Source organism: Scyliorhinus torazame, chromosome 9, assembly GCF_047496885.1.
Source record: "Scyliorhinus torazame isolate Kashiwa2021f chromosome 9, sScyTor2.1, whole genome shotgun sequence".
Taxonomy (NCBI): Eukaryota; Metazoa; Chordata; class Chondrichthyes; order Carcharhiniformes; family Scyliorhinidae; genus Scyliorhinus; species Scyliorhinus torazame.
The window spans coordinates 83,053,207-83,079,876 of NC_092715.1; the positions used below are offsets into that span (position 1 = coordinate 83,053,207).

General features: G+C 45.8%; 1 protein-coding gene across 4 annotated transcripts in view; it reads right to left on the reverse strand.

Annotated features, from left to right (window-relative positions):
• The window catches only part of LOC140429355 (EGF-like repeat and discoidin I-like domain-containing protein 3), a 387,531-nt gene that overhangs the window by 158,895 nt on the left and 201,966 nt on the right, over positions 1-26,670 (reverse strand). For all 4 annotated transcript variants that reach the window (XM_072516224.1, XM_072516223.1, XM_072516222.1 and 1 more), the window contains one exon: positions 4,012-4,193. In XM_072516224.1, the coding sequence (XP_072372325.1) occupies positions 4,012-4,193 (182 nt within the window). The remainder of the gene's footprint in view (positions 1-4,011; positions 4,194-26,670) is intronic.

Below are 26,670 nucleotides of genomic sequence, written 5' to 3' on the forward strand. Positions count from 1 at the left end.
ACACGGATGAAACCCATGCAGACATGTGTAGACTCCCACAGACAGTGACTCAAGCCAGGAATTGAACCTAGATCCCTGGCACAGTGAAGCAACAGTTCTAGGGCAGATGCCAACGATTCTGGTGATGGTCTTTGCCGGCAAATAGTGGGCGTGGGGTCTGTAGGGTTGTCTGGAGATCAGAGAGCCCTTTACAAAGGGCACCCCAATCAGGGGCAGCACGGTAGCATGGTGGTTAGCACAATTGCTTCACAGCTCCAGGGTCACAGGCTCGATTCTGGCTTGGGTCACTGTCTGTGCGGAGTCTGCACATCCTCCCCGTGTGTGCGTGGGTTTCCTCCGGGTGCTCCGGTTTCCTCCCACAGTCCAAAGATGTGCAGGTTAGGTGGATTGGCCATGATAAATTGCCCTTAGTGTCCAAAATTGCCCTTAGTGTTGGGTGGGGTTACTGGGTTATGGGGATAGGGTGGAGGTGTTGACCTTGGGTAGGGTGCTCTTTCCAAGAGCCGGTGCAGACTCGATGGGCCGAATGGCCTCCTTCTGCACTGTAAATTCTATGATAATCACTGTGGAGCTTGCCTTGTGGTGTCTTTCAGTCCTGCATATCTCTTTCCCAGCGGGAATCACCCCAAGCTCAAAACAAATGTCTCAGTGTGGGTGGATTGCATTCTAGATCGTGCCAACATACCCAACGGGAATTGCACAGCTTTTCCCACTGGGCACAAGACTTTGAAATTTTTCGATGGAATTGCATCTGTTATCAATAAGAATCTCATATTCATAGAATCATAGAATTTACAGTGCAGAAGGAGGCCATTCGGCCCATCGAGTCTGCACCGGCTCTTGGAAAGAGCACCCTACCCAAGGTCCACACCGCCACCCTATCCCCATAACCCAGTAACCCCACCCTACACTAAGGGCAATTTTGGACACTATGGGCAATTTAGCACGGCCAATCCACCTAACCCGCACATCTTTGGACTGTGGGAGGAAACCGGAGCACCCGGAGGAAACCCACGCACACACGGGGAGGATATGCAGACTCCGCACAGACAGTGACCCAAGCCGGAATCGAACCTGGGACCCTGGAGCTGTGAAGCATTTGTGCTATCCACAATGCTACCGTGCTGCCCCCCAGAACAACAATATCGAGTTGTTCTGTCACCTCAACATTGACATTTCAACAACCTTGGGAGTAAAAAGAGCTGGATAAAGTCAGATAGCTTCACAGCCATCTGTTCGTGTTTGAGCAACATGTAGTGACAAGATACACTTGCGCAGGACTGATATGGTCGGTCTCCCCAGACAAAGAAATCAACCAACACAGGAGCAGGGATGCTGCATATTTTTCACTATTGACTAAAGGAATTATTAATGCACTGTTATACAAGCCCTTCTTCACCCATTCTGGCATGACTTTACACTTGGTATTTGTGCAATAACACCTGGGAAGGGGGATGGAATTTGGTAACAAGGGATTTTGAGGCAGTGGCTCAAAATGGCGGCTTCAATCTCTCAAATGTCAGAAGCTTGTGCATTCAAGTCCCACTATAAATTTAGGCTGACTCTCTAGGGCAGTGTTTGTTGCAAGGCAGGCATGTTGGAAGTGCCATTTTTGAGGAGATATTAAACCAAGTTGTCGTCTGTACTCTCAGGTGGATGTCATCAAAAGGCAGCATGTAGAGGGAAAAGAGGAGGTGGCCAAGAGCTGATTCTTAATGAATTCCAGAAGTAACAGTGCAGAGACAGGAGGAGAAGCCATTGCTGGATTGCTCTGGCTATAATTTGATAGGTAAGAGTGGAAGCAAGTGAGGTGGGGGTGGGCGGGGGCGCGGTGGGAATAAGTATGGATTTCTGCTTGATTTGTTTATTTATTTATTCGTTTATCGGATGTAGGCATCAGTGGTTAGGCCAGCATTTATTGCCCATCCCTAATTGCCCTTGAGGAGGTGAGCTGCCTTTTTGAACCGTTGCAGTCCATTTGGTGTAGGTGCTGTTTAGAAGGGAATTCCAGGATTTTGACCCAGTGGTAGCTGAGGAATGCCGATAGTTGCAAGTCAGGATGGTGTGGGACTTGGAAGGAAACTTGCAGGTGGTGGTATTCCCATGCATCTGCTGCCCTTGTCCTTCCAGGTGGTAGAGATTGAGTTTGGAAGGTCCTGTCAAAGGAGCCTGGGTGAGTTTCTGCAGTGCATTTTGTAGATGGGTCATACTGCTGCCACTGTGTATCAGTGGTGGAAAGTGTGGCTGTTGAATGTGGTGGATGGGGTGCCAATCAACTGGGTTAATTTGTCTAGGATGGTGTCAACCTTCTTGAGTTTTCCTGGAGCTGCACATATCCAAGCAAGTGGAAAGTGTTCTGTCACACTCCTGACTTGTGCCTTATAGATGGTGGACAGGCTTTGGAGAGTCAGGAGTGAGTTACTTTCAACAGAATTCCCAGCATCTGACCTGCTCTGGCAGCTACAGTATTTATATTGCTGGTGCTGTTCAGTTTCGGGTCAATGGTAACTCAGAGGATGTTGATAGTGGGGGATTCAGCAGTGCTGATGCCTTTGTATATCAAAGGAGATGGTTAGATTTTCTCTTGTTGGAGATGGTCATTGTCTGGCACCTGTGTGACGATAAGCTTGCTCAGATGATTGGGTGATCTACTACTGATAAAGAACTCCATGAGCTTTTTGTATTGGTAATTGGGAGTGAAAGTGGAGGAACAGATGAGGGGATTTCAAGGAAACAACTGCATTAGAGAATAGAAGCCCAGGGTTCTAATTGCTCTCCAGGATGATCCTGGGAGTAATGTGTAGTTTTGGATTAGGAGAGTGCGGTGTGGTAACCAGTCAATTATAATGATATATTCATGGGCACTGATCTGAATGGAGCATAGAGAGGTCCAACATAATGCAAGCAGTTTTCAGCTATTTAAGTACTTCCCTTCTTTGACTGGTCTTTTCAGTATCTCCTCTTTCTGCAATAATTTGAGAGCTACCCTGGAATCCTTCTAACCATCAAGCCTGCTTCTCGATTCATGGCCTTAGGCCCATTCCATTTCACCCATGATACATCATGATTCCATGCCTGATATGGCATCATGCACAATCACCCACATCAGTTCCACTCCTGACTGTGAGATCTTGTACATAGAACAACATCCCCCTTTAGTTTGTTATTTCCTTGACTAGAATTCAACTCCGCCCACATTCCATGCAGCGAGGAGCAGTTTAAGCCACTTTAATTATTTTGCGTTATTGTAATATTTAAAGCTTGTTTAAAATTAGTTTGGATATTAACACTAAGCTTGTAAAGCAAAAGAAAGATGCATTCTTGATATTATTTGATTAAATCATTGGTTTAATGACAGCTTCTATGATTACCTGGTTAGATATATCAATGAATCAAACTGCTTTGCAATATTGGCTAACTATAGGGGCTGGTTTAGCACAGGGCTAAAAAGCTGGCTTTTAAAGCAGACCAAGGCAGGTCAGCAGCACGGTTCAATTCCCGTACCAGCCTCCCCGAACAGGTGCCGGAATGTGGCGACTAGGGGCTTTTCACAGTAACTTTATTTGAAGCCTACTTGTGACAATAAGGGATTTTCATTTCATATAGCTTTCTTTCAAAATACAATATTTCCTATTTGCAGGATATAAAAAAGGACACAGTTCAGTAAAATCACAAAGAATGAAATGCTATTGATAATTTATGTGCAATCTTTAACAAATTGGCTTGTAATTTTACTTTCATTGTCTAGGAGCCATTTTAGTAATCAAATCAAGATTATAATTAATATTGTTTGAGCCATATGTTAGGACAACAAAACGGCAGACAATAGCGTATTAATTTATTAAATGTTTGGATTTTAATTTTATGCTCTTTTAAAAATATATCATTGCCACATTAAAGAAATGACTGCTTTAGGGCCCATTATTTCACATTTTATTGTAGTCAGCATCCAGGAGAAGAAAGTTGCAAATTATGTTTTAGTTTGTCCCCCAAAGAACATCCATCTGTTACCTGAATCCATGGCCATCTGTCATTCTCTGCAGCAGTCCAAGCATTTACAAGGCCTTTTTTATTCAGTCTTGCATAGTATGGGTACCACTTCTGCAGGCCAAACAGAGCGCGGTGTGTTGAGGATGCAGAAATCTGCTGGTTGGATATAATCCCTCCCTCCATTCCTAATGGTCCTGAACATTCTGTGGGCAGAAAATAGTAAAGCAGCTGTTACTAATGACAAACAGGTGACAAGTGGTTCAAAAGGGAGATGGGAAACAGTGGCATGTAAAGGTAAATTAATAATTTTAAAGAAAACATTTTAAAAAATAGTTGAGCTATTAATCAAAAGCCAGTTCATTGTTGTGCAGCAGCATTGTAGCAAGAATTTGCAGTATGAGTATATACACTACAGCCATGCATTGTTATTCATCCGTGAATCAATATATTTTTTATGACCATGTTCCATGATCAAAACCTTTGAATCCGTTACAACGTTCCCCAGAGAATTATTCCAACGGGACACAGATTTGGGCAGGATTTTCCTGTGGGCTTCCGAACCCTGCCATCGGGTTCGGATAGGTGTCAGAAGGCCATACTGTGTGGGAAACAGTCACTCATCCATGATTTCCCCCAAATTGGTAACTGGGTGATTGGGGAGGGGCGGGGGGGGGGGCACTCTTGAAGTGGAAGCAGCATTTGGAAGTCTGCCAGCTTGAAAGCAGCAACAGAATGCCCTTACAGGTAAGTCAGGGGGAGGGTGCTTGAAGTTGGAGGTGCCTTCTCTCCACCTATTTTTTCAATTAAACTAAAAAATGCTTTTACAGTCAGGCACTACTGTGGGGAGTAAATCATTCCACATGATGGCCTGTGGCTGCTGCTGAACCCAAGCAGGCAGAGAGGGGCTCTATGCCTGTTTGCAGAGTTGCATTCACTCATCTGCCACTAGGAGACCACCTCAGGCAGCTGTGCTGTCCCTTGCCGCCTGCGTAATCCTGGAAGTCAATTGGAAAATCTTAGTCGGCCTCCAACAAAAGACCCCTAATTAGCGTAGGAGTCAATACACCACCCCACCCATCCAGCATCTGGGAAAATGGCCAAGCACGCAGGCCAACAAAGTGAAATTCCACACCCTCCCACCTTCATTCCTGTTCCCAAGGTCAAAGCAGCACATCCGCATCAATCACTCCAACAGCACCCTCTGGCACTCAGGACTCACGCCTAAATCTTCAACTCGCCCTTGCACGCCTACCAATGTTGCCACGCCAACTCTTGCTGCCTTCTTAAATCGGCAGATGTACAATGATGGCAGGCACATCGCCCAAACATAGTGCAACACAACACTGACATTCTCTCTCTTGCAGGACAGTGTGATACACAATAGAAGGAAACACAGCAGAGCCGCCTGAGACAAGGACACCTGCATCCCCTAAGTGCTATGGAGGAGATGGACCTCAACATCATGTAACCAGCTGCCACAGAGTTTGTATCATCTGGAATCATTAAGATTGGCGGCATCTTCCTGCCTTATCTGTTTTTCAACCCCCGGCACATGCTCATCCTGCTATCTGGCATGATAAGCAAGCAGCACATGGTGTCAACATGGTCCAATCCCATTCTTTCACACCAAACTTCCCTTTCTGATTTTCTGCTTTCAGATGCACAAAAATGACGACCTGCCAGCCACAGCTGTTCCAGGAGGAAGAGGCAGAGAAATTGCACAGCACTAATTTTAAAAAAGCTCCATCACTTGATCTCACACTCACAGCCAGCAGTTCAGATACAGCACTGCATATACCTGGGAGGGCACTATGGAATTGGGATCAGCATATAGTGCATGACCGGGCAAGCATGGGCTGCAGTCAGGCTACTGGTAAGGGAAGGTTTGCTTCACCAACAGGAGGTTGCAGATTAGTTCTGCTGCAGAAGACTCAGAGGGGAATCTTGATGGGATGGGATGCAGAAGAGCATTGATTGGTGAGCAGACTGAGATTGTGGATATAATTGCTGATCTGGCAGATGACCTCATGTCACTGTCAAGGATCATGGAGGCACCTGGCTCTAACTTAGCAGAGGAAATGATGTAGACGGTTCCCTCTTTTCAATCTTTGCTCCAGCTCTACGATGCGCTGCAGACCCAAAGGCATTGCAACTAAAACCCCCAAATCTGTAGCAGCCTTTGTGTGGACATGTTGCCCAACCCACTGTCCTCTCTATGACCATTCTACATTAACTCCTGGTCAAGCCTCAAGACACAAATCAATACCCTTGCAAAAACTCTTGAGTAGGTAATTTGCAATAGTAGACGTTCTGCAAAGTACCTTAACTGCAAGTTGGGTGCCTTACCCTTTACATAGAACTGGCCAAGATTGCAGCTTTAGTATTCTTCTTTGGTGAATGATGCAAACATGAAAACTGGATGGCACGGTGGCACAGTGGTTAGCACTGCTGCCTCACAGTGCCAGGGACCTGGGTTCAATTACGGCTTTGGGTCAGTGTCTGTGTGGAGTTTTACGTTCTCCCCGTGTCTGCGTGAGTTTCCTCCAGGTGCTTTGATTTCCTCCCACAGTCCAAAGATGTACAGGTTAGGTTATGGGGTTACGCGGATATGGTGGGGTGGACAGGGGAGTAGGCATGTGTAGAGTGCTCATTAGAAGGGACAGTGCCGTTCGAATGATCCAAATGAGGAAATCCAATGGCATATCAGTCAGTAGGGTCGTGTTATGAAGAGGAACAGCTACTTTACAGCACAAACAGTGGACACCCGTGCAAGGTACCCTTCACAAACAGAGCGTACAGCGCTGGAAGCAGCTGTCAGCCCAGTGCGCACATCCAAGAGGTTACAAAACCTATGTAACTGCTGTGGAAACCAAATTCATGTCCAGAGTGTTTGAATTAGCAGAAGCTCAGCTGTCTTTTTGCATGAACATATTAATGAAAGAGCAATGGAGCAGACAACAGCAAAAGAAGATTGAAAGCAATGTATCATGTGTGGCATACCTAATGAGATATGAGTATGATATCTAGCTACCAAAATAAATACATACATAACTTATCCTATGTCTGCGGGTTAGTATTTAGAATGGGCAAATTCACATAATTATATATGCATATATATTCCTGAGGTTAATTGTCATCTCTTGTAAACGTCTGGCTCCTTGAATTTGGAAAGGCAAGATTCAAGACTATATAGCAGTAAATGATTACGTCTCTATCTGTCATATGCTTTAGTGCATTAGTTCAGCAGGCATACCACAAACAAAATATAGGAAGGAGTCAATGACTGGCAAAAGTAAGAAAAAGGCAGAAAAACAAATATGTGTGACTTGATGAATAATATTTCTTGTGTTCATATTGTTCAGAAGTTTCAATATATACAATCTAGAATTCCTTTTGTCTCTTTTGAGTTTTTTCCACATTCTCTGTTTCTCCACTCGATTGAAAACTTACCATTTTGGGAATATTTCCATTGTCTAATCTTTTACCGAACAACGTACGACATCAAATATTTTAGTTGCCAAATATCCCACTCCCCAGATGTGTTTATATTTCCTGGATTCCTCCTCAGATTGCCATGTATTTTAATCCCATGTTAACAAAATTGTTTGAAAATAAATTTCAAGTGCCCAATTCCTTTGTTTTCCCAATTAAGGGGCAATTTAGCCACCTCCCCCCTTCCTTTCCCTTCTGTTGGTACAGAGGTAAGCGTATCTGGGGCGGAATTTTCTGATAATGGAGCTATGTCCCCACACCCGCCAGAAAACGGTCATGAATCACTCTGGACTTTCCTGGAGAAAGTCCAGAGTGATTCTCCATTTTGAAAAGGGCTAGCAAGGCCCCGGAGTACTCCGCATAGCTCCGGCTGCAGATACGGGGCCCTGCACATCCTGCCGCGGATCCGCGCATGCGCGCGGTGGAGTCCTGCATCGGCGGCCCCACGCAACATGGCAGACCCACACAGCAAGCCGGCCCCCCCAGATTGTGCGCGCCCGCCAATCGGTGGCCCCTGATCGGAATCCTGGCCGCCCTGGAGGCCCCCCCACCCAGTGACGGATCCCCCCGCCCCCCACTAGGGCGACCGTGGACTGTGTCCACAGCCACTTCTCCGACTGCCCGCCGGGTGGAACCATGAGGGAACCACGCTGACGGGAACTCGGCCAGCTGCCGGCTGAGAATCGCTGTGGGGGCCTCTTTCAAAGGGCCTCGATCGGTGCCGCACTGACCGCGCGTGCGTGTCTAGCGGCGATTCTCCAGTCCGCGGAGAATTGCAGGAAGGCGCCGGACCCGATCGCGGGTCTGACGCCCCATTCTCCGCCCCGCGCTGAGCGTGATTTTGGCGCCGAGGTTCGGACAATCCCATCTCTGGTCTCTCCAGTGCAAAGTTTAGTGCTTATACCATTTGTTTTTGTAGAAATGTGTTGTGAACTGTTTTAATAATCAGGGTATCCACCCCTCCTCTCCATACATTAGTACTGAGGGGAGGGTATCCTATTTCTCCAACCCAAAATTAGTGTTTGTACCGTTTGGCCTTGTATATATTTTTTACTGTTTTAATAAAAAGATATGGCCAATTTGTTTACCTGCACATCTTTGGATTGTGGGGGTGAGACCCATGCAGGCACGGGGAGAATGTGCAAGCTCCATACTGACAGTGACCCGGGGTCGGGATCAAACTCAGGTCCTTGGCGCCGTGAGGCAGCAGTGCGAACCACTGCGCCACCATGCCTCCCATTAGTAAAATGTTAATATCCAAATTATTTGTATTCATGAAGAGCAAGAGAAAATTTAATAGAGACCCCTATCATTTGTCAGTTTATCAGATGCCCTTCAGTAATCCACGGCACCGATCCTTGATTAGCTCATACCTTTTACATTACCATTTATTATATTATCTAGCAATTTTTGGATTATTCATGTGAGGCTAACTGGTCTATAATTATTTAAATAATCACTCTGCATTTTTTGAACTGCGGGGTAGCTTTTGACACCTTCTATTCCTTTCATGTGATACTCTTCTCAAAACAAATTTGGAAAATTATAGTTCGTACCTGTTAATACTCCACAGACTTCTCTCAGTATTGTGAGGTGTGTGGCATCTCAGCCTGATGAATTACCAACTTTAATTCTCATTGATTTTTTAAATATTTACAGCGGTTAGATTGAACTTTATATCCTCCTCCAGTACTCACTTCAGCCTTTGTTGTAAGTACAATTGTTAAGTCTTCGATGTCTTTTTTAATCGTTACCTGTTCCTACCATTGCCTTGATAATACTTTTGTTTATGGCGTGTTTATAAATGTCTTTATTTTATTTGTATGTTGACCACTTTTTCTTCATATTATTTCAGGCTTTTTAAATTTCCATTTTTATTTGATTGCTTTTGCTCCGACTCTTGGTTTTCATTCTGTACTTACTAGCTTAATTTTATCACAGATCTCAATCAGCAGACCTGTTTCCCCAATCTCGTTATTGTCTACATAACTGTAGACTTAAAAACAACCCTTTATTCTTGTCTCCGACTAATACCATACCCATTTCATGCATAACCTTCTCATCACTGATGTGCTCTTTCATATTCCAACAATTAATTTAGTTATGGTCCCTTTTCTCCAACGGAAAATAGTTCCATTCCAGTCCAACTTCATTTTTGACTAATTTTCTTTGCACGTTTTGACAATGGAACCAAAATGATCAATGTTTTTCTGCTCTATGGTCAGACATTTGCTCCTTTACATTATTTACATCAGAATAATTTTATGTTCCTATTTTACTCCCCTCCTGACTCCTCAAAGCCTGTCAACACACGTCAGGATTGTGATGGAATACTCTTCCCTGGCCTTGATTAGTGCAGCTCCAATAACAGTCAAGAAGCTGGGTACCATTCAGGACAAAGCAGCCCGCATGATTCGCACTCCTTCTACAAACAATCATTCCCTCCACCACCGACGCACAGTGGCAGCCGTGTGTACCATCTACAAGATGCATTGCAGGAACTCACCGAGGCCACTTAGGCAGCACCTTCCAAACCCACAACTTCTACTATCTAGAGGGGCAAGGTCAGGAGATACCTGGGAACACCACCACCTGGAGGATCCTCTCCAAGCCACTCACCCATCCTGACTTGGAAATATATCGCTGTTCCTTCACTGTCGCCGTGTCAAAATCCTGGAACTCTCTCCCTAACAGCACTGTGTGTGTGTCTGCACCACATAGAAGGCAGCTCACCGCCACCTTCTCAAGGGCAATTAAGGATGGGAAATAAATTGTGGTCTAATCTGTTATGCCCCCATCCCCTGAATGAATTCTAAAAATCACCGTTAGTGTTTTTCCACTCAGCAGTTTTACAGTTAAATTCTTTTATTATTTATAGTTCAATTCTGCAATTCTCAGAAGTTTCAACAAATCTATCTTTTTCTCACCATATGATGGACCTATAATGGACCTCCAATGTTCTGAGAGAATCCTTACTATTTCAGCTTCATCCAGGAAGTCTCGAACCCCAATTTGAACCTAACCTACCTGGCTGGGTTGGGGTGCGTTGGGTTCGATGTCTGATTCACACCCTGACCAATCTTATTCTTCAGTGAAGTAATCCTTCTGGGTTGATTAGTCTGGCCCCAACCAGAATGCCACCTTACATAATCATCCATGTGTTCTAATGCTGCAGTTGTCTTTGAATTAATGCCTCCTCCTTCTCCTTCTCTTTTGCTTTCTCTCTCTCTGGATAATGTGCTCAATTCTCAGTCTTGCTCCAGTTGAAGACAATACACTGATATTTCTGAGGAGGGTAAAATGGCTGAAAAATTTAGCAAACATGGGCCTGCAGAAGTCCTGTTGAAATTAACAGCTGGCCCTCTTTACCATTTATTTGGAATCATTTTGTTCCTGCAGCCAACTAACATGAGTGTTTGACTGGCTGCTCGGAGCGCAAATCAGTGAGAGACAGCCGCAGCTGTGTATCCTTGATGACAGTTCCTGGCAATTGGTGAGGAGAAGAAATCATGACTTTGGGTGTGGGGATGGAGAGGAGAGAAAGAGATTGGTCATCTTGGAAGAGGGAGGCAGTTGGATATTGGAGTTGCAGAGGAATGATTGGTAATCACAACAAGGAAACCAAAGGCTTTGTTGCGGGAGGAGGGTGAAAATTCCTGTTGGTCTGCAAGGATGGCAGAGAAACACCTCCATTTTACTGTTGGATTTTCTGACCAACAAAGAACAAAGAACAAAGAACAAAAAAATGTACAGCACAGGAACAGGCCCTTTGGCCCTCCAAGCCCGTGCCGACCATGCTGCCCGACTAAACTACAATCTTCTACACTTCCTGGGTCCGTATCCTTCTATTCCCATCCTATTCATATATTTGTCAAGATGCCCCTTAAATGTCCCTATCGTCCCTGCTTCCACTACCTCCTCCGGTAGCGAGTTCCAGGCACCCACTACCCTCTGCGTAAAAAACTTGCCTCGTACATCTACTCTAAACCTTGCCCCTCTCACCTTAAACCTATGCCCCCTAGTAATTGACCCCTCTACCCTGGGGAAAAGCCTCTGACTATCCACTCTGTCTATGCCCCTCATAATTTTGTATACCTCTATCAGGTCTCCCCTCAACCTCCTTCGTTCCAGTGAGAACAAACCGACTTTATTCAACCGCTCCTCATAGCTAATGCCCTCCATACCAGGCAACATTCTGGTAAATCTCTTCTGCACCCTCTCTAAAGCCTCCACATCCTTCTGGTAGTGTGGCGACCAGAATTGAACACTATACTCCAAGTGTGGCCTAACTAAGGTTCTATACAGCTGCAACATGACTTGCCAATTCTTATACTCACTGCCCCGGCCAATGAAGGCAAGCATGCCGTATGCCTTCTTGACTACCTTCTCCACCTGTGTTGCCCCTTTCAATGACCTGTGGACCTGTACTCCTAGATCTCTTTGACTTTCAATACTCTTGAGGGTTCTACCATTCACTGTATATTCCCTACCTGCATTAGACCTTCCAAAATGCATTACCTCACATTTGTCCGGATTAAACTCCATCTGCCATCTCTCCGCCCAAGTCTCCAGACAATCTAAATCCTGCTGTATCCTCCGACAGTCCTCATCGCTATCCGCAATTCCACCAACCTTTGTGTCGTCTGCAAACTTACTAATCAGACCAGTTACATTTTCCTCCAAATCATTTATATATACTACAAAGAGCAAAGGTCCCAGCACTGATCCCTGTGGAACACCACTGGTCACAGCCCTCCAATTAGAAAAGCATCCCTCCATTGCTACTCTCTGCCTTCTATGGCCTAGCCAGTTCTGTATCCACCTTGCCAGCTCACCCCTGATCCCGTGTGACTTCACCTTTTGTACTAGTTAGTCTACCATGAGGGACCTTGTCAAAGGCCTTACTGAAGTCCATATAGACAACATCTACTGCCCTACTTGCATCAATCATCTTAGTGACCTCCTCGAAAAACTCTATCAAGTTAGTGAGACACGACCTCCCCTTCACAAAACCGTGCTGCCTCTCACTAATACGTCCATTTGCTTCCAAATGGGAGTAGATCCTGTCTCGAAGAATTCTCTCCAGTAATTTCCCTACCACTGAAGTAAGGCTCACCGGCCTGTAGTTCCCGGGATTATCCTTGCTACCCTTCTTAAACAGAGGAACAACATTGGCTATTCTCCAGTCCTCCGGGACATCCCCTGAAGACAGCGAGGATCCAAAGATTTCTGTCAAGGCCTCAGCAATTTCCTCTCCAGCCTCCTTCAGTATTCTGGGGTAGATCCCATCAGGCCCTGGGGACTTATCTACCTTAATATTTTTTAAGACACCCAACACCTCGTCTTTTTGGATCACAATGTGACCCAGGCTATCTACACCCCCTTCTCCAGACTCAACATCTACCAATTCCTTCTCTTTGGTGAATACAGATGCAAAGTATTCATTTAGTACCTCGCCCATTTCCTCTGGCTCCACACATAGATCCCCTTGCCTGTCCTTCAGTGGGCCAACCCTTTCCCTGGCTACCCTCTTGCTTTTTATGTACGTGTAAAAAGCCTTGGGATTTTCCTTAACCCTATTTGCCAATGACTTTTCGTGACCCCTTCTAGCCCTCCTGACTCCTTGCTTCAGTTCCTTCCTACTTTCTTTATATTCCACGCAGGCTTCGTCTGTTCCCAGCCTTTTAGCCCTGACAAATGCCTCCTTTTTCTTTTTGACGAGGCCTACAATATCACTCGTCATCCAAGGTTCCCGAAAATTGCCGTATTTATCTTTCTTCCTCACAGGAACATGCCGGTCCTGTATTCCTTTCAACTGCCACTTGAAAGCCTCCCACATGTCAGATGTTGATTTGCCCTCAAACATCCGCCCCCAATCTATGTTCTTCAGTTCCCGCCTAATATTGTTATAATTAGCCTTCCCCCAATTTAGCACATTCATCCTCGGACCACTCTTATCCTTGTCCACCAGTACTTTAAAACTTACTGAATTGTGGTCACTGTTACCGAAATGCTCCCCTACTGAAACATCTACCACCTGGCCGGGCTCATTCCCCAATACCAGGTCCAGTACCGACCAATGGGAAACCTGCACGGCAGCAGTGTATTTTAAATCAGGCTCCTAATTGCACTGTGGTAGTGTGAAGTGCCCCTATTCTCTATATTCAACATCATGAAACCTGCGGGTATAAAACAATGTGTGATGCCATATTGCGGATGCATTCTTTAAATGCATCACCTTCCCCTCCCTTCCCCTGCACGTTGTCTGGGTACGGTGGGGCAGGGTTAATGTCAAGGTCGACGTTTCTGTCAATGTTCAGGCTAGACATAAAGCAATAATGGTATGTAAATGCAACAAATTTGATCCAGGCTCATTAAAAATTAAGATTCCTAAGTACAGGATAAAGTGCTGTCAAAATCAGGGGTTGGAGGTGGGAAGGTTTCGGACATATACAGGGAATTGTTAGAGTGGGAAGGGGCCCCTATCAGAGAGGTGAAGAGGAAGTGGGAAGAGGAGCTAGGAGGGGAGCTGGAAACTGAACTGTGGGAAAAAGCCTTGAAAAGGGTAAATGCATTCTCGTCCTGTGCTAGGCTCAGCTTGATTCAGTTCAAGTAGTCCACAGGGCCCACATGATGGTGGCTCGGATGAGTAGGTTCTTCAAGGAGGTGGAGGACAGATGTGGGTGGTGTGGGGGTAGCCCGGCCAACCAAGTTCATATGTTTTGGGCATGTCCGAAACTGAGGGAATTCTCAGGGATTTGCAGATGTTACGTCGGAAGTCCTGGAAGGTAGGTTAACTCCGAGTCCAGAATGAGCAACATTTGGGGTGTCGGAAGATCGGGGGCAAAGGAGGGGAGGGAGGCTGATATCCTGGCCTTCTCCTCCCTGGTGGCCCAGTGACGGATCTTGCTGAGATGGAGAGACTCGGAGCCCCCAAAATCAGGAGTGTGGGTCAGCGATATGGTAGAGTTTCTCAGTCTGGAGAAAATCAAGTTCGCTCCAAGAGGATCAATACAGGGATTCGCCCGGAGTTGGCAGCCGTTCATCGATTTTTTTAGCAAAAAGTGAACATCAGCGGTAAGGGGGGAAAGGGAAAAAGGAGGGGGGAGGAAAATAGGAGGCATGGCAATGTTAAATAAGGACAGGGAATTTAGGATACAGGTAATTGGGGATAGGGCAGGAGAAGCGGGGTACGTGGTTTATTGTTTTTGTTATTTTAAGGGGTATTTTGTGCATCAACCCGGGTGGCTGTTTTAGAAATGTCACTATGTTAAATTGTGAAAATTACAAATGCTTCAACAAAATATTTTCTAAAAATATATTAAGATTCCTATTAGGTAAATTATGGAATCTATTCCAGTAGACAGATGAGGATGATAAATGGCTACACTGGTAAATCACTGGCAAATTAGATGAATGGCATTAAATATAAACATGTGCAGAACATCACCAGTCTGTACTGATGAATGTTTACTGCTCCTTAAGGATTGAGAAGTGGAGGGTAGAGTTGTTTTTCATTCTAAATGGATAATTGCCATTTTTCACTTAAGTAATAAAATAATTGGATGCTGAACTATTTTAATATATGTTGAATTGTTTTAAAGGCATTTGCCCTTTGTGTATCAGAAATTAGTTTCAAAAAATACCATACTTTGTTTTTGTCTTTGCTTAAATTAAGACATTTAAATTTGTTTCAGTTCAAAAAGAGGCTTGCAATATTTATAGTGCACGTTTGTCATTTTTTGGACAGAACAGATTGCTTGTTAAAATTGATTGGAATTTGAACAAATGCATATGTATTTCTTCTACATTAAAAGCGTGTGCGCTCCCAACATTCAAATGGTATTAAATTTGTTATTGGTGTTGTCTGATAAATAGTAAGAAGTCTTATAACATCAGGTTAAAGTCCAACAGGTTTGTTTCGAATCACTAACTTTCGAAGCACAGCTCCTTCCTCAGGTGAATGAAGAGGTGGGTTCCAGAAACATATATAGAGACAAAGTCAATGATGCAAGACGATACTTTGAATGCAAGTCTTTGCAGGTAATTAAATCTTTACAGGTCCAGACAGATAAAGGCCGCGATCTACCGGCTTTGCACGCCCAACCCGGTAATGATGAGGCGCTTGCGAGATTTAACAGCCTTGTTACGCCTTATGAGATCTAATGGGCAGGATCCAGATTTGCAGATTCATGTGTGCAGTCAGGCTCACTTCAATTTGTTCATGCCGTAGATATAATGCCCATGCCATGGAGACCCCGAGCGAGTGCCGTTTAACACTGGTCTCCACCAACGTGGACCTGGTGTACCGGCACTTGGGGAGGTCTTCCTGGTGATCAGGGGCCACTGGATGGCCGGGCTTTGTGCAGGGTGGTACCTGGAACCCCTGATGCCACCTGGTCCCTCTGGCACTGCCACCCAGGCACCCTGGCAGTGTCACCAGGCTGGCAGTGCCCGGGTGGCATCTTGCCCACACAGGAGATTGGGTCCGGGGGTGCACTGCTTTTATGAGGTGGGGTGTGGGGGGCATGTGGACCTCTTCATTGGTGAGTTGAGGCATTGGGGGGGGGGGGGGCCAGAGGTCATGGTGAGGGGTTCAGAGATCGGGGATCTCTTCCTGCACCAGTGAGCGGAACTCGTTAGTTCAGAAAATGGGACTAAATGCAGCCTCAGTGGGACGTTCCTCACCGGCGCTCGTAAATGAAGCAGAGTCCCATTTAATAGCAAGGTTGTTCTCACTGTTGCAAATGGGAGTCTGTTTCATTTCCATTAAATCGCACCTCAAGATTTTAACTTCAGGGAAAAACATATTGCGGATACTGGAAATCTAAAATTTTAAAAGTGTAAATGCTGGAAAATACTCAGAATATCAGACAGTGCATATAGAGAGAGAAACAGAGGATGGAATTTTGCACGAAGTCCAAAGCCCTGGCTGCAAAGTTTGGGATGAGGCCATCTCCACAGGGCTGGGAAAGTCATGAACTGATTTTCTCCCTACCCTCCCTCCTTCAGCATCTATCCCTGAAAAAAACAATCCTCTAATTCGCAACCGCACTTTCAAAATCCCGACTAGCACTAGTCTAGCTTTTCGTCACAACATTTCTTCAGCTACTGATTTGCACAACCGCACCATCACTGTCGAGAAAAGGGTTAATGGTTATGTTAATGAGACAATGATGCTAATGATGATGTAAGCATGATTTGTTTGGCGCCGGTGCTAGCCCCTCACCGGTACCGGAATCAGTGAGGGGTTCGCGCTGATTTTCTTCGCATCGAACACCCGCGGATTCTCCATTCAAGTCAGCACTTAGCTGCAGGAATGGAGAATCCCGCCCAGGGTACTTGTTTCAAATGTGGAGCTGGGAAATTAAGCATTTTAATCACTCGTACAGCAGTAAGTAAATTAATAAGGGTCTAAACACAGAGTAGGTCTAGAAGTGTAAATTAACAGTTTAAGCAGTGTGATATTGAATTGTTCAAGAGGGTTGGAGGTTTTTTTAAATTATTTTTGGACATCTGAGACCTGTTGCTTGCAAGTCCTGCACAATGTGGGATCTTCAGGCCACCTCACACATCTTGGGGAAAAGTATTTCCAGCTGCTTCAGTTAAAGCTCCAGATGCCTGAGCTTGAAGCAGCTGGTGTCATTGTGGAACATCAGGGAAGATAAGAACATAGAACATACAGTGCAGAAGGAGGCTATTCGGCCCATCAAGCCTGCATCGACCCACTTAAGCCCTCACCTCCACCCTATCCCCGTAACCCAATAAACCCTCCTAACCTTTTTGGACACTAAGGGCAATTTATCATGGCCAATCCACCTAACCTGTAGGTCTTTGGACTGTGGGAGGAAACCAGAGCACCCGGAGGAAACCCATACAGACACGGGGAGAACGTGCAGACTCCACACAGACAGTGACCCAGCAGGGAATTGAACCTGGAACCCTGGCTCTGTGAAGCCACAGTGCTAACCACTTTGTCGTGTTGGGTGTTCCGATACACAAACGAACCAACACGGTTGTAGATGGTACAACTCTGTTTTATTCTGTACAATAATAACTATTAACTTCTGGCTGTGGTTTGTACTTCACCAGCTAACCTGTGGACCCAGCCCTAGCACTATCTGAGTGAGGCACTCAGCACATGGTGTATGTCTGAGTGGCACGCTGTGAGCTCTGTGCTCTGAGCTATCTCCTGGTAGAATGAGCGGGATCTGTGGTGTTCCCTGTTTTCTCACTGGTGATTGGCTGTGATGTTGTGTGTGTGTTGGTTGGTCCATCTATCTGTCAATCAGTGTGTGTGTGTGATTGCACCATATGTTAATATGGATATCATGACACACTTGTGCTACCGTGCTGCCCAAAGAGTTTCCTGGATCATATGTTCTTGATTTGGAATGACACAGGACCCCTTTAAAAATGGAGGCTCGGGTCGAATTCCACAAATCATGCCCCATTCCCTTTTCTGGCAATTTTCACTGACATGGGATAAGTATATGGTTCGCCTATCCACATGTAGCATTCCCACCGATACTGGCTTAATTGTGGGGGTAAAGACTTTTAGAGGAGCCATGAACCATGGGAAATCCACAAATAAAAAGCCACCTGCTGTTGGAATTATTTAATTGACAGCTTTGAAATATAAAAAGAAACCCATTTGTTAGTTTAGTTTCAATAGTTAAGATTCTGTGGAGTTAGACATCGCTTTACTTCAATGATTGATTATTTGGTTCTGTTTAGCAAAGGCTAGTTAACCATTACATTAATTGACATTATTAGAGTGTTGAAATGCATTTGAGTACTTTTCCCATTCGGTCCATTTCCCTACTGAGAAAATTGTTCTTATGCATGCAAAATTAAATAAAACACTGCTTGGGATCTCTGACCCAATAATTTAGAGTGATTTCAATGCCTCGAGCCCTTTTAAAGTTAAAAATCCTTCAACAGTTTTCGCTTAGAGAAAAAAAAGCCCCCATCTGCTTCTTAAATACTTGGATTGAGAAACCACCTGGTGCAGTTTAAAACTAACTGAGCCATCTGGGGCGAGATTGTCCGACCCCCCGCCAGGTCGGAGAATCTCAGGGGGCTGGCGTGAATCCCGCCCCTGCTGGTTGCCGAATTCTTCACCACCGGAGATTCGGCGGGGGGGGGGGGGAATCGCGCCGCGCCAGCTGGCGGGCCCCCCCCGCGCTTCTCCGGCCCGGAAGGGCCGAAGTCCCGCCGTTAAAATGCCTGTCCCGCCGGCGTAGATTAAACCACCTACCTTACCGGCGGGACAAGGCAGCGCGGGTGGGCTCCGGGGTCCTGGGGGGGGCGCGGGGCGATCTGGCCCCGGGGGGTGCCCCCACGGTGGCCTGGCCCGCGATCGGGGCCCACCGATCCGCGGGCGGGCCTGTGCCGTGGGAGCACTCTTTCCCTTCCGCCTTCGCCACGGTCTCCACCATGGCCCCTGTTTTTGAAATTTCAATCGGCTTTATTGTCTGTGAGTTGCAATGATTTGTTAAGAGAGTTGTGGCAATTATGAATGCTTGACTGGGTTTCAAAAGATCCAGTGCCACTTATCTCAGCTGGGGACTGTATAAATACTTTGAACAACAATTTTAACAAGTTTAAAAAAGGTGCCTTTGAGATGGTGAGTGAAATAGATGCTTATTTTAAAAACAGATTGACCACGAAATGGGATTTTTTTTTAATGGCTTGTTATGCATGAGATCTTTTTTCAGTATGTTGTGTTTGATTAAGATTAAATTGTCGAAGTTTATTTGTTTCTAATGCCCATTCCAAAGATATTCTGAGGCTTGCCATAGTGGATACTGAGTGGCTATTGAGGCCGCATGGGGAGGTCTGGGTGAGTGTATGGATTGGACATGGGCGTTACGGGAGGCATGAAGGATGTATGGGTATGGGGGGTTGAAGGCAGTGAGGGGATGAGGGTTTGTGTGCCCGACATGAAATAATTAAAACTGGGCTGCTGTCACAGCAAACAGAGATAGGCTTTCCAGTTTCCCAGCCTGGTTATCCACCTGCCTCTGTTCCCACATCGAGGCTGCTTCTGGAGTTGGCACGCCTGACTCCATACTGCCTCTGCTGCCCCACAATGAAAATTTGATGGCAAGGTCCCTATTAAAGGAGACAACTTGACCTTCCCTCTTCCTCTATGAAAATCTAACCCTAAGAATGCTGGACAATAGGTGGGTGGCAATCAGGAAAAGTAAGAGGAACATAAGAACATAACATAAGAACGAGGAGCAGGAGTAGGCCATCTGGCCCCTCGAGCCTGCTCCGCCATTCAATGAGATCATGGCTGATCTTTTGTGGACTCAGCTCCACTTTCCGACCCGAACACCATAACCCTTAATCCCTTTATTCTTCAAAAAACTATCTATCTTTATCTTAAAAACATTTAATGAAGGAGCCTCTACTGCTTCACTGGGCAAGGAATTCCATAGATTCACAACCCTTTGGGTGAAGAAGTTCCTCCTAAACTCAGTCCTAAATCTACTTCCCCTTATTTTGAGGCTATGACCCCTAGTTCTGCTTTCACCCACCAGTGGAAACAACCTGCCCGCATCTATCCTATCTATTCCCTTCATAATCTTATATGTTTCTATAAGATCCCCCCTCATCCTTCTAAATTCCAACGAGTACAGTCCCAGTCTACTCAACCTCTCCTCGTAATCCAACCCCTTCAGCTCTGGGATTAACCTAGTGAATCTCCTCTGCACACCCTCCAGTGCCAGTACGTCCTTTCTCAAGTAAGGAGACCAAAACTGAACACAATACTCCAGGTGTGGCCTCACTAACACCTTATACAATTGCAGCATAACCTCCCTAGTCTTAAACTCCATCCCTCTAGCAATGAAGGACAAAATTCCATTTGCCTTCTTAATCATCTGTTGCACCTGAAAACCAATTTTCTGCGACTCATGCACTAGCACACCCAGATCTCTCTGCACAGCAGCATGTTTTAATTTTTTATCATTTAAATAATAATCCCTTTTGCCGTTATTCTTACCAAAATGGATAACCTCACATTTGTCAACATTGTATTCCATCTGCCAGACCCTAGCCCATTCACTTAGCCTGTCCAAATCCCTCTGCAGACTTCCAGTATCCTCTGCACTTTTTGCTTTACCACTTATCTTAGTGTCGTCTGCAAACTTGGACACATTGCCCTTGGTCCCCAACTCCAAATCATCTGTGTAAATTGTGAACAGTTGTGGGCCCAACACTGATCCCTGAGGGACACCACTAGCTACTGATTGCCAACCAGAGAAATACCCATTAATCCCCACTCTTTGCTTTCTATTAATTAACCAATCCTCTATCCATGCTCCTACTTTCCCCTTATTGCCATGCATCTTTATCTTATGCAACAACCTTTTGTGTGGCACCTTGTCAAAGGCTTTCTGGAAATCCAGATATACCACATCCATTGGCTCCCCGTTATCTACCGCACTGTTAATGTCCTCAAAAAATTCCACTAAATTAGTTAGGCACGACCTGCCCTTTATGAACCCATGCTGCGTCTGTCCAATGGGACAATTTCCATCCAGATGCCTCGCTACTTCTTCCTTGATGATAGATTCCAGGAAGCAGGATGTACAGTAGCCTTTGGTGTGTGTGCTGCAGAAGATCCCATAGTCAGGTGGACATACATTTCTGTAATCAGCAGCGTGAATCCTGCATGTTATGTTGCCACCCTGGTGTCAGGGGAAAGAGTTCCATACGCGATAGGAGCAAACTAAGGACTATGAGGAATGCGAAGACAGAATTACAATGCATGTATGTAAACTGTCAGTATAAGCTGATATAGCAAGAGAAATGGACAGGATGAAAACTGAGAATGAAAAGATACTGGGAAGGCTGGCTGTGCTTGGAGTAGATAAGTCACCTGGTCCGAATGACTTACATCACAGGTTGTTAAGGACAGTGGCTATGGAGATAACAGAATGTCTTCCATTCTTAAATTGACATGGAGGTACCAGACAATTGGAGAGTGGCAAATGTGGCACCCTTATGTAAGGATGGTCCGAGCAACTGCAGACCAGTTAGTTTAACATCGATAGCTTTTGAAAACAATAATCAGGGAAACATTCAATAGGCACTTGGAGAGATTTGATTTAATTGAGGAAAATGGATTTGTAAAAAGGCAGATTATACTTGACCAATCCCACTTAATTTTTTCATGAAGCAACTGAGACGGTTGATGGAAGGGAATGTGGTGGATGTTGTCGAGATGAATTTTTAAAAAGCATTTCACAAAAAGTTCACAACTATTTTGTAAAAAGGTGATTGACAAAATTAAGGAATCTGGGGCAGAATTCTCCGCAATTGGCGCGATGCCCGCCGACCGGCACCAAAAACGGAGCGAATCAGTCAGGCATCGCACCGCCCCGAAGGTGCAGAATCCTCCGCATCTTGAGTGGCCGAGCCCTAACCTTGAGGGGCTAGGCCCATGCCGGACTGATTTCCGCCCAGCCAGCTGGCGGGAAAGGCCTTTGGTGCCCCGCCAGCTGGCGCGAAACTGACTTTGCCGGGCGGCGCATGCGCGGGAGCGTCAGCGGCCGGTCACGGCATCCCCGCACCTGCGCAGTGGAGGGGGTCTCTTCCGCCTCCGCCACGGTGGAGACCATGGCGAAGGTGGAAGGAAAAGAGTGCCCCCACGACACAGGCCCGCCGTGGATCGGTGGGCCCCGATCACGGGCCAGGCCACCGTGGGGGCACCCCCCGGGGCCAGATCGCTCCGCGCCCCCCCCAGGACCCCAGAGCCCGCCCGCACCGCCTTGTCCCGCCGGTAAGATAGGTGGTTTAATCCACGCCGGCGGGACAGGCATTCCAGCAGCGGGACTTAGGCCCATCCGGGCCGGAGAATCGCTGGGGGGGGGGCCGCCAACCGGCGAGGCGTGATTCCCGCCCCTGCCGAATATCCGGTGCCGGAGAATTCGGCAACTGGCGGGGGCGGGATTCACGACAGCCCCCGGCGATTCTCCGACCCGGCGGGGGGTCGGAGAATCCCGCCCAAGGTCTGTGTCCAATTTGATTTTAAAAAATTGGTTCAAGTACAGAAAACAGCGAATCATGGTCAATGACTGTTTCTCAAACCTTTTAAAATTCATTCATGGGATTATGGGTGTCGTTAGCTAGGGAAAAGCCCATCTCTGGTGGCATTTAAGAAAAGGCAGGGACTAACAGATATTTATGGTGTCTTGCGGGGTGATTCAGAATATGTGGGCAGGGATCTCAATGAGAACTCTGTCTCTGTCTTCACTAAGGGAGAGATAGTTCTAGTTGATGAGAAGTGTAAAATATTAGATATGTTGGAGTTGTTTGATTGACATGGCACGGTGGCACAGTGGTTAGCACTGCTGCTTCACAGCATCAGGGACCTGGGTTCAATTCTAGCCTTAAGTGACTGTGTAGAGTTTGCACGTTCTCCCCGGGTTTGCGAGGGTTTCATCCATATTTCCAGTTTCCTCCCACAGTCCAAAAACGTGCAGGTTAGGTGGATTGGCCAAGCTAAATTACCCCTAAATGTCCAAAAAGGTTAGGTGGGGTTGCGGGGATAGGGTGGGAAGTGAGCCTAGGTAGGGTGCTCTTTCAGAGGGTCAGTGCAGACTCACTGGGCCGAATAGCCTTCTTCTGCACTGCAGGGCTTCTATGATTCTATGATATAATAAGCACAGTGAAAGAAGAAGTACTGAAGCTGGATGAATAACCAGGGCTAGATGGATTGTATCCCAGGCTGTTGAAGGAAACTAGGAAGGAAACAGCAGCTGCTCGGAGGATCATTTTCCAGTCCTCACTAGATACAGGTTAAGTCCCAGAGGATTGGACGTCTGTTAACGTTGTACCATTATTTTAAAAGTAAGCAAGGGATAGGCCAGAAAACTATACGCCGGTCAGTCTGACTTAAGTGGTGGGCAAATTCTGACAGACAGGATAAACTGGCACAGATTGATCAGGCAGAGTCAGCATAGTATTGTTAGGAGAAGATCGTGTCTTACTAACAATGGATTTTTTTTGAGGAAGTTATAAGGAAGATTGATGAGAAAAGTACAGTGGATGTTATCTACGTGGATTTAAGTAAGGCATTTGACAAGGTCCCACATGGAAGAGTGGTCAGAAAAGCAAGATCTCATGGCATACAGGGTAAGGTGCTGAGCTGGATCCAAAATTGGTTCAGTGACACAAAACAAAGGGTAATGGTTGATGTATGTTCTTGCGAATGGAAAACAGTTTCCAATGATGTCCCGCAGTGCTCAGTGTTCGTGCCTGTGTTAGTTGCATATATTAATGAATTAGACTTAAATGTTGGTGGCATGGTTAGGAAGTTTGCAGCTGACACAAGAAATACAGCAGAAATATGAGGAATAACATTTTTACATAGTGAGTGGCAATGGCCTGCAACTCTGCGCCCAGGATGATGGTGAAAGCAGAAACAATCAATGATTGGAAAAAAAAATTGCATGGGCATTTGAAATAAATAAACTTGCAGAGCTATGGAGTTAAGGCGTATGAGTTGGATTGACTAGATTGCTCTGCGGAGAGCCAGCACAGACTCAATGGGCCAAGTGGCCTCCTTCTTTGCCACAACTGACTCTATCCTATCTCTCCTCCTGCCCTTTCTAAACTCATCTTCCTGTTCCCTTAATCCTATTCCCATTAAAGTGCTGATCACCCAGCTTCCTTTCCTGGCCCCTATGTTAGCCAATGTTGTGAATGGTTGTCTCTCTTAGGGAGTTGTTCCTCTCTCCTTTAAATCTATTCACCCCTCTCCTCAAAAAAACCCCAACTCTTGACCCCTTCTGTCCTTGCAACTCAGTCTCATTTCCAACCTCACTTTCCTTTCCAAAGTCCTTGAATGTTTTGTTGTTTCCCAAATCTATTCCCATGTTTCCCGGAACTCCATTGGCCGAATCTTTGGTTGGGACTGTACACCCGATCTGTACACTTCCACAGCTCGCTAACTGTACACTTGATTCATGTGTGACTTCACATGCCAGTTTTGTCTTTTCGCACATCGATTAGGTTTGCAGCACATTTTTGAATTCACCGCTGGTGAAACTAATGCTGTTATCGGAAACAGGACATTTGGCATTCCGTGCATGCAGGATCTCTGTCGTAATTTCTGGATTGTACAGGAGCTCCTGCGATGTATCTCCAACCATTTGGATTGTGTGAATCAAAAACTTGGAACACATAGAAGGCCTGTTAAACCCATGTGGCCTGCCAGGCCACTTCCATGGATCTAGCGAGGCTGAAGGAGGGAGATTTTAATTCTCCTGGCATTGATTGCACCATCTCACGAAATCTGTAATGTCTGAGTCGAGGCCAGGCCACCAGACATAGCTCTTGGCTAACATTCTCATTTTCGATACTCCAGGCTGGCCAATATGTAGTTCCATAAGTATTGAACGCCACCCTGGGCGAGGGACAACTACTCTAAACCCCAGAGATTGATACCGTCCTCAACAATGAGCTCATCTTTGTTAGTCATATGGGGTTTCATTTCTTCTGAGGGTTGTCTCGGACTTTACCAATCAGGATCATGTAATTTAGCTGAGACAAGGTTGGATCTTTTTCCGTCCCGGCTTTAATTTGGCAAACATCGGTAGTATTACAAAATAATTTCGGGTCATCGCGACATTTTCCTATGCTAGTAAAGGAGCCGGGGTTGTAGGCAGTGGGAGGCATCTCAACGCATCAGCATTAGCTATCCGAGTTCCAGGGCAGCTCTAAACGGTACTCGTAAGCCTGCAAGTAACAGGACCCAACATTGTATCCGGGTGGAGGCAAGAGGGGAATTGCATAATCCACTTTAAAAATTCTCAATAAGGGCTTGTGTTCAGTTACGATTATGAAATAGCTACGGTAGATGTATTGGTGGAACTTTTTTACATCAATCTCAACCGCCAAGCCCTCTTACTCAATTTGAGAATACCCCCGCTCGGCATTCCATAGGGTCCTGGATGCATAGGCGATGAGCCTTTCTGCTCCATCTTTCCAACAGTGTGAAAGTACTGCCACAAACCTGTCAGGGGACGCGTCACATGTCAAAACGATTTTCTTCTTAATGCCAAAATGGGCCAATAAATTGGACAACAGCAGTTGTTGTTTAACTTTATTAAATGCCTCTACCTGTGGTGCCTCCCAAGACTATCTTTGGTATTTCCATAGTAGGCTATGTAAGGAGGCCAAATTTAGGATACATTTCCAGTAATACTTTATTACTCCCAGGAAGGATTTTAACTCCATGGTGTTTCTTGGAGTTGGTGATTCCTTAATGGTCTTTAACTTGTCCTGCACTGGATGTAAACCTTTTTCATCTACCCGATAGCCCAAGTAGGTCACTTCATTTGCTTGAAAAACACATTTTCCCTCTTCAGGTGTACCCCAGCTCTCAAGAATCTCCACAAGACCTCTTCTAGGTTCAATGGTGCTCTCATTCTGAAGTCCCCATGACCAGGATGGCATTCCATCGCCATTTTGAGCAACTCTGGAGGATGTTCTTCATGATTCGTTGAAATATGGCGCATGCTGATGAGACCCCGAAGAGCAAGTGAGTGTATACATATAGGCCTTGTGCATGTTGATTGGAATATACTTCCAGAAATGTACATCTAATTCAAGTTGAAAATAGTGGTGGCTCATATCCAACTGAGTGAACATCTAACCTGGTGTACAGGTCTTCCATTCAAGGATGGGGTACATATTCAGCTTGGAAACCTGATTCACAGTTAGTTTATAATCTCCACAGAGGCGGACCGATTTGTCCGGCTTAAGGACAGGGATGATAGCCACAGTGCACTCTGCGAACTGTAGGGGCCTTATTATGCCTTGATTTTCCAGATGCCCAAGCGACAATGGAACCAGTCTTGCTCTAAAATATTTTGGCATAGCATCAGAGTCAAAATAAATCTTGGCTTTGGCTCCGCCTATTTTCCAAGTACTTCCTGGAAAACACCAGGTTATTTGCTGATGACTTCATACAGTCCTCCCATGCCCAGCCTGAAGATTTCCAACCAGTTCAAACTGATCCACTGGAGCTATCTCTCCCCATTAGGCATGGTCCTTGCCCCTGCACAACAATGAGTGGGGGTCAGATTGATTACCGCCTGTAAATCACTGGGGTTATTGTGGTGCCCTTTATTTGTAATTGTTCCCCTTTGTAGGTGGCTAGTCAGGCCT